We start from the raw sequence: 13,177 nt of genomic DNA, 5'->3' as shown, positions 1-13,177 counted from the left end.
TCTTCAGTCATACATGGCCTCATCAATCAACCATGGGTGTGTCATCATTTTCCTAACCGAAAGACTAGTCTATTCAGCAATCAATCAATCAATCAATCGTATTTATTGAGCGCTTACTATGTGCAGAGCACTGTACTAAGCGCTTGGGAAGTACAAATTGGCATCACATAGAGACAGTCCCTACCCGATAGTGGGCTCACAGTCTAAAGTCTATTCAGCATAGACTTTAGGCAAATTACAGCGTTAAGCTTTTCCTTATATTTGATGCAGATGTGACACGGATTGAGGTGCATGTAAAGACCGAAGGATGAATCAGTACCTGTTTCACTAAAGAAAGTGGTTAGGAGCTAAAATGACAACTGTCCACGTAAGCTTTTTCAAGCAAAGATTTTTGTGTAGGGCCTCTATTAAGTCAAAATTATACCGCGGTCAGGGTAAACTCCATTTTATCTCAGCAGCGAGAATTTTGAGGAACTTCTAAGCTTGCCCTAGCCTTTGGTGATGTTGGCTGAGTTAAGAAGAGATAACACTCCTTCTCAGATGGGGCACAGTGCAACGATTTGTGGGAGGGAAAATGGGTTACAGTATTAAGAGGGTACAAGCAAAAAATATTAAGGGATTTGCTAGTGGCAAAAGTTTGGCCTCAGCAGGGTTCATTGATTTAATTTTCATTAGGCACTCACAATGTGATTAGCACAGAATATTGATAATTTAGAGAACAGCTAGCGAAGACCTTAAATTGCAATGTCTGATACTAACTGGGTGAAAGGTAGGATTTTAGAGATTGTAATTTGTCCTCCTTCTTATCCTCTGGCCTTACCTACTTTGGACTCTCGTCCTCCTCGGTTAGTACTAGCTCTCCTCCAATTCGCAACCAGCCTCCTCTGATTAATTTCCTAGCATCCTGAGCCTCATCATTCTTTCAACTATCTCTAGCACTTTTCAATCTCCTAGGGCCACTCAATTTATTTATTTTGACAGTGTTGTAGAAATTTTTATGTTTGTCTCCCTTGTTAGAGTGTAATCTCTTTGTGGACAGGAACTGTGTCACTGTTATTTAGTACAGTGCCTCCAGCGCTTAGTACAGTGTCTGGCACATAGTAAGCATTTTAAAAACAGTATGACTATCATTATTTTGTCCTTTCCAAGTGCCTAGGATAGTGTACGCTACTCTCGATAATAGCCAAATGGCTTGAAAAAATCCACCTCTCTCTCCCCTGTGTGTTGGCTGTTGGGGGAAGAAAAGCGGGGCTCCATCAGCTGGGGACTGGGGAGGGGAGGGGTGTTCCTGCAGGAGCTGCTGCTGCAGCAGGGGATCTGGATCTCTCATAATAATAATAATTGTGGTATTTGTTAAGCGCTTACTATGTGTCAAGCACTGTACTAAGCACTGGGGCAGATACCAGTCTCACATAATAATAATGATGGCGTTTATTAAGCCCTTACTATGTGCAAAGCACTGTTCTAAGTGCTGGGGAGGTTACAAGGTGATCAGCTTGTCCCTCGGGGGGCTCACAGTCTTAATCCCCATTTTCCAGATGAGGTAACTGAAGCACAGAGAAGTGAAGTGACTTGCCCAAAGTCACACAGCTGACAAGTGGCGGAGCCAGGGTTTGAACCCCTGATCTCTGGCTCCAAAGCCCAGGCTCTTTCCGCTGAGCCACGCTGCTTCTCTGGATAGCACATAGGGGAACAGGCATTCAATCCCCATTTTGCAGGTGAGGGAATGGAGGCACAGAGAGGTGAAGTGGCTTGCCCACGTCACCCAGGAATTAAGTGGAGGAACTGGGATTAGAATCCAGGCCCTTTGACTCCTGGGCCCTTGCTTTACCCACTAGGTCATGTTGTTTCTGAAGCTTGGACCCCTCCCACAGACCTGACTCAGTGGCCTGCTGCCCTAGAGCCCCAGACCTCACGGGTTCAGCTCCATTTGAACCAGAGCCATCTAACCAGTCCTCTGTAATTTATTTAATACTAATACCAATACTAATAATAATTATGGTACTTTTTAAGTGCTTCCTACATCCCAAGTACTATTCTATGCGCCGGTGCTGATACAAGTTAATCAGGTTATTCATTTCTGTATATATACCTGTATATATGTATATATGTTTGTACATATTTATTACTCTATTTATTTATTTATTTATTTACTTGTACATATCTATTCCATTTATTTTATTTTGTTAGTATGTTTGGTTTTGTTCTCTGTCTCCCCCTTTTTAGACTCTGAGGCCACTGTTGGGTAGGGACTGTCTCTATATGTTGCCAACTTGTACTTCCCAAGTGCTTAGTACAGTGCTCTGCACACAGTAAGCGCTCAATAAATACGATTGATTGATTGATTGATTGATTGATTTCTGCTAATGAAACAGGTGAGGAAGAGCAAACTTAAAAAAAAAAAACAAAACCAAAACTGCTGGGTATTGCATTTTTAAGTCATCCAACGTAATTATGGCGCGGGATCAAAATATATTAAAATTCAGAAAAAGGTCTACTTATCTTAATGTATGCATGGGGTATTAAACACATTTGAATTTAATTAGAAAGGAACATCCATGATTTAAGAATCAATCAGCTCAGTTAATTGTGAAAATTAAGATGATCTATTTCCTTTAGGATTTCTAACTCCTCTAAAGAATATATATGTATATATATTTTTCAGAAAAATGCAGTCCAAGGCTTCTTTTCAGTGATTTAATTGCACCAAATGATTAGATATAAACTCCAGTGGAGGAAAAGAAAAGATTCTATGTTGGATGCTGGAGGAACTTGGTGAAACTGGTTTTGAATGGCATCTTGGTACATTGAGAACAGTAAGATATTGGATTAGATTCCTCTCACTCCATAGTTCATGTTCCTTGTTCATTCTTACCAGTCAAATTTTGTTTATTGAATTGACAGGGAGGGAGAACGGTGACATGTTTCAGAATAGGGGAGTACAGACAGTTGAATTTTATGCCTATCTTTGCCACTGACCTATTTTCTAACCTTGGCAATCTCTGAGCCACCCCATACCTCAATTTTCCATCCAATATAGAGGAATGCCTACACTCTGCTGCCTTATTGTGGAGCTGAGGGTAGAACTGATGTCCGATGCTTTGAGATCCTTGAGGAAAAATATTTGGTTAAAGAAAAGCGAAAACAAAGTCAATCAAGAAGAATTGAATTGAAGAAGAATTGAAAAAAAACCCATTTGCTGTCTAAATATAGTTCCCAGTAATATTAAATGTTGAATGCAGCTATAAAAAAGGCATTAGAGGAAATAGCTTTTAGAAACAGATAACATTTACAAAGACTACTTATCTGAATTGCCAAGTAATAAAAAATCCACCCAAATTCATTTTGGTCCCTGACACACATTCTGATAGTATTCTCTATTCATAAATTCCTGGACAGATGTTTTTCCACACACCAGTCTAATATAATTCACACAGATATTATTCCTTGCCCCGGGATTACCCTTTTGCACTGTACATTATAGAAAATGTCATACGAGATTTATGTGATGCTAGATTTCTGGAGGGGGCATTATTGATGGTGAAGGGAAGATTCACTGAGAATTGGAAGCATCTCTGAAAAACACTTTTTCACTTGAAAGGGCCATAAATCTCAAACCACCTTGAATTGAAAAAAAATCCTTTTAAACACTATGTTAGTAGCAATTGGAGTGTATTATCAATGATATTAGGGCATGCATTTGTTTATAAAAATACACTACCAAAACAGTTGTGAGGCACTGCTGTGTTTTTCCTTTAATTTCTAGTTGTATTAAACACTTTTTAAATTTTGTGTCATCATCATCATCATCATCATCAATCGTATTTATTGAGCGCTTACTGCGTGCAGAGCACTGTACTAAGAGCTGGGGAAGTACAAGTTGGCAACATATAGAGACAGTCCCTACCCAACAGTGGGCTCACAGTCTCAAAGGGGCTCACAGTCTAAAGTGTCATATTATTTGCTTTGATTCTTTCCTATTTTGTATCTACATATTCGTGAATTTTTGTTTGTCTTGACTCTGCTCATTGTAGCATGATTTCAGGAAAGAGAGAGGGGCAGTTGATGTTATTAATGATAATGATAATAACCGTAGTTTTAAGCACTTATAATATCATGGTATTTGTTAAGCACCTACTATGTGCAAACATTGTTCTAAGCACTAGGGTAGATACATGTTAATCAAGTTGGACACGGTACCTGTCCCACATGGGGCTCACAGCGTGAGTAGGAGGGGCCACAGGTATTTGCCTCATTTTACAGTCGAGGAAACTGAGGCCCAGATAACTTTAGCGACTTGCCCAAGGTCGCGCAGCAAGCAAGTATCAGAGCCAGGATTAGAACCCAGGTCCTCCGATTCCCAGGCTCCTGGCCATGCTGCGTCTCTATGTGGCAAGCACTGTACTAAGTACTAAGCGCTCAATAAATATGATTGATTGATTGATTGATTGATTGGGATAGATGGAACGAGTGAATGAGAAAATATTTAATATTTACCAGAGATCGCACAGCAGATGGGTAGAGCTTTGCTGCCCTCTAGCACTGGCCTTGTCGGCTCTATTGCGGATCCGCTGAATTGCTATTTGGCCTGGAATATTGTTGAACTGCACTGCTTTCTCATAAGCGAGAACAAAATCTTTAATCCTTGTGCCATTTACATCCTCACACTGTAAAATTCATGGAGGCCTTTGCAAGACTGTGATTTCTCTGAGGCACGGCCCCAAAACCCTTAGAACAGAAAATGTGCCATATTAAACTTCTTTTTCGGAGCACCAAAAATACCCATCCAGTCTACATTTTGAAGGTCTGACTTTTATGGGGAACATGACCTTATGCCTACTAATGAGAAGCAGCGTGGCTCAGTGGGAAGAGCAACGGGCTTTGGAGTCAGAGGTCATGGGTTCAAATCCCGGCTCCGCCACTTGTCCGCTGTGTGACTTTGGGCAAGTCACTTCACTTCTCTGGGCTTCAGTTCCCTCATCTGTAAAATGGGGATTAAGACTGTGAGCCCCCGTGGGACAACCTGATCACCTTGTAACCTCCCTTAGCGCTTAGAACAGTGCTTTGCACATAGTAAGCGCTTAATAAATGCTATCTTTTTTTTTAATGAAGATACAGCAGAATTTAAGAAAATACTTTTGTCGATTTTTCATGAAGAATTAAACAACCAGAGCAGTCACACACTAGTCATGGTATTTATTTAGTGCTTACTGTATGCCAAACAGATTGCTAATGACTGATGTAATGACTTCCTTCCTCTCCCCCTCGTCCCCCTCTCCATCCCCCTCATCTTCCCTTCCCCACAGCACCTGTATATATGTATATATGTTTGTACATATTTATTACTCTATTTATTTATTTATTTTACTTGTACATATCTGTTCTATTCATTTTAGTTTGTTAGTATGTTTGGTTTTGTTCTCTGTCTCCCCCTTCTAGACTGTGAGCCCACGGTTGGGTAGGGACTGTCTCTATATGTTGCCAACTTGTACTTCCCAAGCGCTTAGTACAGTGCTCTGCACACAGTAAGCGCTCAATAAATACGATTGATTGATTGATTATAATTCTATTTATTTTTATTAATGATGTGTATAGAGCTACAATTCTATTTATTTATAATGATGCTACTGATGCCGGCTTACTTGTTTCGATTCATTCATTCAATCGTATTTATTGAGTGCTTACTGTGTGCACGGCACTGTACTAAGCGCTTGGGAAGTACAAGTTGGCAACCTATAGAGACGGTCCCGACCCGACAGTGGGCTCACAGTCTAGAAGGGGGAGACAGAGGACAAAACAAAACATATGAACAAAATAAAATAAATAGAATATGTACAAGTAAAATAAATAAATAGAGTAATAAATATGTACAAACATATATACATATATACAGGTGCTGTGGGGAAGGAAAGGAGCCCGGACAGGCCCACAGATGGGTTTTTTGTGTCGTTTGTCTTTTTAAGTGGCCTTTATTAAGCGCTTGCTTTGTGCCAAGCACTCCTCTAAGTGCTGGGGGAGATACAAGGTTATCGGGTTGTCCCACATAAGGCTCACAATCCTCATTTTACAGATGAGGGAACTGAGGCCCGGAGAATAATAATAATAATAATAATAATAATAATAATAATAATAATAATAATAATAATAATATAATAATTTCGATGTCTGTGTCCCCCCTTCTAGACTGTGGGCCAGTTGTGGGCCGGGACTGACTCTCTTTGTTGTTGAGTTGAAAATAAAAAAAAATAAATGAGGGTATTTGTTAAGCACTTACTACGTGTTAAGCACCATTCTAAGCGCTGGTATAGATACTAGGTAATCAGGTTGTCCCAGGTGGAGCTCACAGTCTTAATCCTCATTTTACAGATGAGGGAACTGAGGCACAGAGAAGGGAAGTGACTTGCCCCAAGTCACAGCAGAGAAGGGGCAGAGCAAGGATTAGAACCCACGACCTCTGACTCCCAAGCTGGGGCTCTTTTCCACTAAGCCACGCTGTACTCCGTGATGGTATTGACTCTTGTCTACTTGTTTTATTTTGTAGTCTGTCTCCCCCTGTGAGCCAGTTGTTGGGTAGGGACCATCTTTGTTGCCGATTTGTACTTTCCAAGCGCTTAGTACAGTGCTCTGCACACAGTAAGCACTCAATAACTACGATTGAATGAATGAAAGTACTCTCCCAAGTGCTAAGTACAGTGCTCTGTGCACAGTCAGCGCTCAATAAGTACGATTGAATGAATGAATGAAAGCACACTCCCAAGCACTTAGTACAGTGCTCTGCGCACAGTATGCGCTCAATAAATACGATTGAATGAATGAATGAAAGGACTCTCCCAAGCTCTTGGTACAGTGCTCTGTGCACAGTGAAAGCGCTCAATAAGGACGATTGAATGAATGAATGAAAGTACTCTTCCAAGGGCTTAGTACAGTGCTTTGCGCACAGTAAGCGCTCAATAAGTACGATTGAATGAATGAATGAAAGTACTCTTCCAAGGGCTTAGTACAGTGCTCTGCGCACAGTATGCACTCAATAAATACGATTGAATGAATGAATGAAAGGACTCTCCCAAGTGCTTAGTACAGTGCTCTGTGCATAGTAAGTGCTTAATAAGGACGATTGAATGAATGAATGAAAGTACTCTCCCAAGCTCTTACGACAGGGCTCTGTGCACAGTAAGCACTCAATAAGTACGATTGAATGAATGAATGAATGTACACTCCCAAGTGCTTAGTACAGTGCTCTGCTCACAGTAAGCGCTCAATACGATTGAATGAACGAATGAAAGTACTCTCCCAAGTGCTTAATACAGTGCTCTGCGCACAGTAAGCGCGCCATAAGTACGATTGAACGAATGAATGAAAGGACTCTCCCAAGCGCTTAGTACAGTGCTCTGCACACAGTAAGTGCTCCATAAGTACGATTGAATGAATGAATGAAAATACTCTCCCAAGCTCTTGGCACAGGGCTCTGCACACAGTAAGCGCTCAATAAGGACGATTGAATGAATGAATGACAGTACTCTCCCAAGCGCTTAGTACAGTGCTCTGCGCACAGTAAGCGCTCCATAAGTACGATTGAATGACTGAATGAAAGTACTCTCTCAAGCGCTTAGTACAGTGCTCTGCGCACAGTAAGCGCTCAATAAGGATGATTGAATGAATGCATGAAAATACTCTCCCAAGGGCTTAGTACAGTGCTCTGCGCACAGTAAGCGCTCAGTAAGTACGATTGAAGGAACGAATGAAAGTACTCTCCCAAGCGCTTAGGTGGACAGTGCTCTGCGCACAGTATGCGCTCAATAAATACGATTGAATGAATGAATGGACTATCCCAAGCGCTTAGTACAGTGCTCTGCGCACAGTAAGCGCTCCATAAGTACGACTGAAGAAATGAATGAAAGTACTCTCCCAAGTGCTTAGGAGGACAGTGCTCTGCGCACAGTATGCGCTCAATAAATACGACTGAATGAATGAATGGACTCTCCCAAGCGCTTAGTACAGTGCTCTGCGCACAGTAAGCGCCCAATAAGTACGAATGAATGAATGAAAGGACTCTTCCAAGCCCTTAGTACAGTAAGCGCACAATAAGACTGTGAGCCCGTTGTTGGGTAGGGACCGTCTCTATATATGGCCAGCTGGTACTTCCCAGGCGCTCAGTCCAGTGCTCCGCACACAGTAAGCGCTCAATAAATACGATTGAATGAATGAATGAATAAGTCTGACTGACTGAATGAATGACGCGGCGGCCCGTGAGGACAACCACCGGCGCGCCACGTTCCGGATTCGACCAATGGGGAGAGACGACAGACCCAAGGCCACGCCCCCTTCTCGAGGCAGCCACGCCCATCCCGAGGTAGCCACGCCCTCCACACTTAGGCCACGCCCATTCTTTCAGTAGCCACGCCCACTATGCCTGGGGCACGCCCCACCACACGCAGACCACACCCTCCACACTCAGGCCACGCCCACCATTTCAGTAGCCACGCCCACTACCCCTGGGCCACGCCCCACCACACGCTGGTCACGCCCTCCCCACTAACGCCACGCCTCTCCTTCAGTAGCCACGCCCTCCCCACTCAGGCCACGCCCCTGGCGATCTCCCCACCCCCTTAAGCGAGGGCCATTCATTCATTCAATCGTATTTATTGAGCGCTTACGGTGTGCAGAGCACCGTACTAAGCGCTTGGGAAGCCCCCGTTGGCAACATAAAGGGACGGTCTCTCCCTACCCAACAGCGGGCTCCCTTTCGCCCCACCACGACCCAGGCCACGCCCTCCCCACTCCGGCCACGCCCCTTCTGGCGATCTCCCCGCCCCCTTAAGCGAGGGCCATTCTTCATCATCATCATCATCACCATCAATCGTATTTATTGAGCGCTTACTATGTTCACAGCACTGTACTGAGCGCTTGGGAAGTACAAATTGGCAACATCTAGAGACAGTCCCTACCCAACAGTGGGCTCACAGTCTAAAAGGGGGAGACAGAGAACAGAACCAAACATACTAACAAAATAAAATAAATAGAATAGATATGTACAAATAAAATAAATAAATAAATAGAGTAAAAAATATGTACAAACATATATACAGGTGTTGTGGGGAAGGGAAGGAGGTAAGATGGGGGGATGGAGGCTTCATCCATTGGGCTTCAAGGCTGTCCATCACCTCGCCCCCTCCTACCTCACCTCCCTTCTCTCCTTCTACTGCCCAGCCCGCACCCTCCACTCCTCCACCACTAATCTCCTCACCGTACCTCGTTCTCGCCTGTCCCGCCATCGACCCCCGGCCCACGTCATCCCCCGGGCCTGGAATGCCCTCCCTCTCCCCATCCGCCAAGCTAGCTCTCTTCCTCCCTTCAAGGCCCTGCTGAGAGCTCACCTCCTCCAGGAGGCCTTCCCAGACTGAGCCCCTTCCTTCCTCTCCCCCTCGCCCCCCCTCCATCCCCCCCATCTTACCTCCTTCCCTTCCCCACAGCACCTGTATATATGTCTATATGGTTGTACATATTTATTACTCTATTTATTTTACTTGTACATTTCTATCCTATTTATTTTATTTTGTTGGTACGTTTGGTTCTGTTCTCTGTCTCCCCCTTTTAGACTGTGAGCCCACTGTTGGGTAGGGACTGTCTCTGCGTGTTGCCAATCTGTACTTCCCAAGCGCTTAGTACGGTGCTCTGCACCTAGTAAGCGCTCAATAAATACGATTGATTGATTGATGGAGAGGGGGACGAGGGGGAGAGGAAGGAAGGGGCTCAGTCTGGGAAGGCCTCCTGGAGGAGGTGAGCTCTCAGGGAGGAAGAGAGCTAGCTTGGCGGATGGGCGGAGTGAATTCACTCATTCATTCATTCAATCGTACTTATTGAGCGCTTCCGGTGTGCAGAGCACTGGACTAAGCGCTTAGTTGGTAACATATAGGGACGGTCCCTACCCAACAGCAGGCTCACTCTCGGCCCACCACGCTGAGGCCCCGCCCACCCCCCCGCAGGCCCCGCCCACCCCCGAAGGCCCCGCCCACCCCCCGAAGGCCCCGCCCACCAAGCTAGGGCCCCGCCCCCTCGGTCGCTGCGCGCGCGGAGGCGTCGCGGCGGCGTGACGCGTCTGCGCGTGCGCCGTTGCCGTTGTCTCGCGCGCGCGCGCGCGCGCTGCTCCCTGAGGGGGCGGGGCCTCCGTCCTTCTTCCCGCCCCGCCCCGCCGGCCGGTTCTCCTCAGGCGGTGGGCGACGGTGGGCGACGGTGTCCTCGGTGTCGCCGGTGTCCCCTCAGGCCCGCCATGCTGGTTCGGCGCCGGTTCCGGGCATGAAGGATGGACGGGGAGGACGAGGTGTCCCTCCGGGAGCAGCATTTCCACAGCCAAGTGCGGGAGTCCACGGTGAGTGGCCGCCGCCTCCCTCAATCCATCAATCAATCGTATTTATTGAGCGCCTACTGTGTGCAGAGCACTGGACTGAGCGCTTGGGAAGTCCAGGTTGGCAACATATAGAGACAGTCATCATCATCAGTCAATCAATCAATCAATCAATCAATCGTATTTATTGAGCGCTTACTATGTGCAGAGCACTGTACTAAGCGCTTGGGAAGTACAGATTGGCAACACGTAGAGACAGTCCCTACCCAACAGTGGGCTCACAGTCTAAAAGGGGGAGACAGAGAGCAGAACCAAACATACCAACAAAATAAAATAGGATAGAAATGTACAAGTAAAATAAATAAATAAATAGAGTAATAAATATGTACAACCATATATACATATGTACAGGTGCTGTGGGGAAGGGAAGGAGGTAAGACGGGGGGATGGAGAGGGGGACGAGGGGGAGAGGAAGGAAGGGGCTCAGTCTGGGAAGGCCTCCTGGAGGAGGTGAGCTCTCAGTAGGGCCTTGAAGGGAGGAAGAGAGCTAGCTTGGCGGAGGGGCAGAGGGAGGGCATCAGTCGTCGTATTTATTGAGCGCTTACTGTGTGCAGAGCACTGTACTAAGCGCTTGGGAAGTCCAGGTGGGCAACATATAGAGACGGTCATCATCATCATCAATCGTATTTATTGAGCGCTTACTGTGTGCAGAGCACTGGACTGAGCGCTTGGGAAGTCCAAGTGGGCAACATAGAGAGACAGTCATCATCATCATCAATCGTATTTATTGAGCGCTTACTGTGTGCAGAGCACTGGACTGAGCGCTTGGGAAGTCCAAGTGGGCAACATAGAGAGACGGTCATCATCACCATCAATCGTATTTATTGAGCGCTTACTGTGTGCAGAGCACTGGACTGAGCGCTTGGGAAGTCCAAGTTGGCAACATATAGAGACAGTCATCATCACCATCAGTCGTATTTATTGAGCGCTTACTGTGTGCAGAGCACTGGACTGAGCGCTTGGGAAGTCCAAGTTGGCAACATAGAGAGACGGTCATCATCATCATCAATCGTATTTATTGAGCGCTTACTGTGTGCAGAGCACTGGACTGAGCGCTTGGGAAGTCCAAGTGGGCAACATAGAGAGACCGTCATCATCATCATCAATCGTATTTATTGAGCGCTTACTGTGTGCAGAGCACTGGACTGAGCGCTTGGGAAGTCCAAGTGGGCAACATAGAGAGACAGTCATCATCATCATCAATCGTATTTATTGAGCGCTTACTGTGTGCAGAGCACTGGACTGAGCGCTTGGGAAGTCCAAGTTGGCAACATAGAGAGACGGTCATCATCATCATCAATCGTATTTATTGAGCGCTTACTGTGTGCAGAGCACTGGACTGAGCGCTTGGGAAGTCCAAGTGGGCAACATAGAGAGACCGTCATCATCATCATCAATCGTATTTATTGAGCGCTTACTGTGTGCAGAGCACTGGACTGAGCGCTTGGGAAGTCCAAGTGGGCAACATAGAGAGACAGTCATCATCATCATCAATCGTATTTATTGAGCGCTTACTGTGTGCAGAGCACTGGACTGAGCACTTGGGAAGTCCAAGTTGGCAACATATAGAGACAGTCATCATCATCATCAATTGTATTTATTGAGCGCTTACTGTGTGCAGAGCACTGGACTGAGCGCTTGGGAAGTCCAAGTGGGCAACATATAGAGACGGTCATCATCATCATCATCAATCGTATTTATTGAGCGCTTACTGTGTGCAGAGCACTGGACTGAGCGCTTGGGAAGTCCAAGTGGGCAACATAGAGAGACGGTCATCATCATCATCAATCGTATTTATTGAGCGCTTACTGTGTGCAGAGCACTGGACTGAGCGCTTGGGAAGTCCAAGTGGGCAACATAGAGAGACGGTCATCATCATCATCAATCGTATTTATTGAGCGCTTACTGTGTGCAGAGCACTGGACTGAGCGCTTGGGAAGTCCAAGTGGGCAACATATAGAGACGGTCATCATCACCATCAATCGTATTTATTGAGCGCTTACTGTGTGCAGAGCACTGGACTGAGCGCTTGGGAAGTCCACGTTGGCAACATAGAGAGACGGTCATCATCATCATCAATCGTATTTATTGAGCGCCTACTGTGTGCAGAGCACTGGACTGAGCGCTTGGGAAGTCCAAGTGGGCAACATATAGAGACGGTCATCATCACCATCAATCGTATTTATTGAGCGCTTACTGTGTGCAGAGCACTGGACTGAGCGCTTGGGAAGTCCACGTTGGCAACATAGAGAGACGGTCATCATCATCATCAATCGTATTTATTGAGCGCTTACTGTGTGCAGGGCACTGGACTGAGCGCTTGGGAAGTCCAAGTTGGCAACATATAGAGACAGTCATCATCACCATCAGTCGTATTTATTGAGCGCTTACTGTGTGCAGAGCACTGGACTGAGCGCTTGGGAAGTCCAAGTTGGCAACATAGAGAGACGGTCATCATCATCATCAATCGTATTTATTGAGCGCTTACTGTGTGCAGAGCACTGCACTGAGCGCTTGGGAAGTCCAAGTGGGCAACATAGAGAGACAGTCATCATCATCATCAATCGTATTTATTGAGCGCTTACTGTGTGCAGAGCACTGTACTAAGCGCTTGGGAAGTCCAGGTGGGCAACATATAGAGACAGTCATCATCATCATCAGTCGTATTTATTGAGCGCCTACTGTGTGCAGAGCACTGGACTGAGCGCTTGGGAAGTCCAAGTTGGCAACATATAGAGACAGTCATCATCACCATCAGTCGTATTTATTGAGCGC

General features: G+C 45.7%; 1 protein-coding gene across 1 annotated transcript in view; it reads left to right on the top strand.

Moving 5' to 3' along the window:
* Positions 1–10,219: 10,219 nt before the first annotated feature.
* The window catches only part of LMBR1 (limb development membrane protein 1), a 121,835-nt gene continuing 118,877 nt past the window's right edge, over positions 10,220–13,177 (top strand). The window contains exon 1 of the mRNA XM_038755662.1: positions 10,220–10,366. Coding sequence (XP_038611590.1) covers positions 10,301–10,366 — 66 coding nt within the window. The 5' untranslated portion in view covers positions 10,220–10,300. The remainder of the gene's footprint in view (positions 10,367–13,177) is intronic.

Source organism: Tachyglossus aculeatus, chromosome 13, assembly GCF_015852505.1.
Source record: "Tachyglossus aculeatus isolate mTacAcu1 chromosome 13, mTacAcu1.pri, whole genome shotgun sequence".
NCBI classification, from domain to species: Eukaryota; Metazoa; Chordata; class Mammalia; order Monotremata; family Tachyglossidae; genus Tachyglossus; species Tachyglossus aculeatus.
This window is presented reverse-complemented; position numbering and strand designations above follow the sequence as displayed.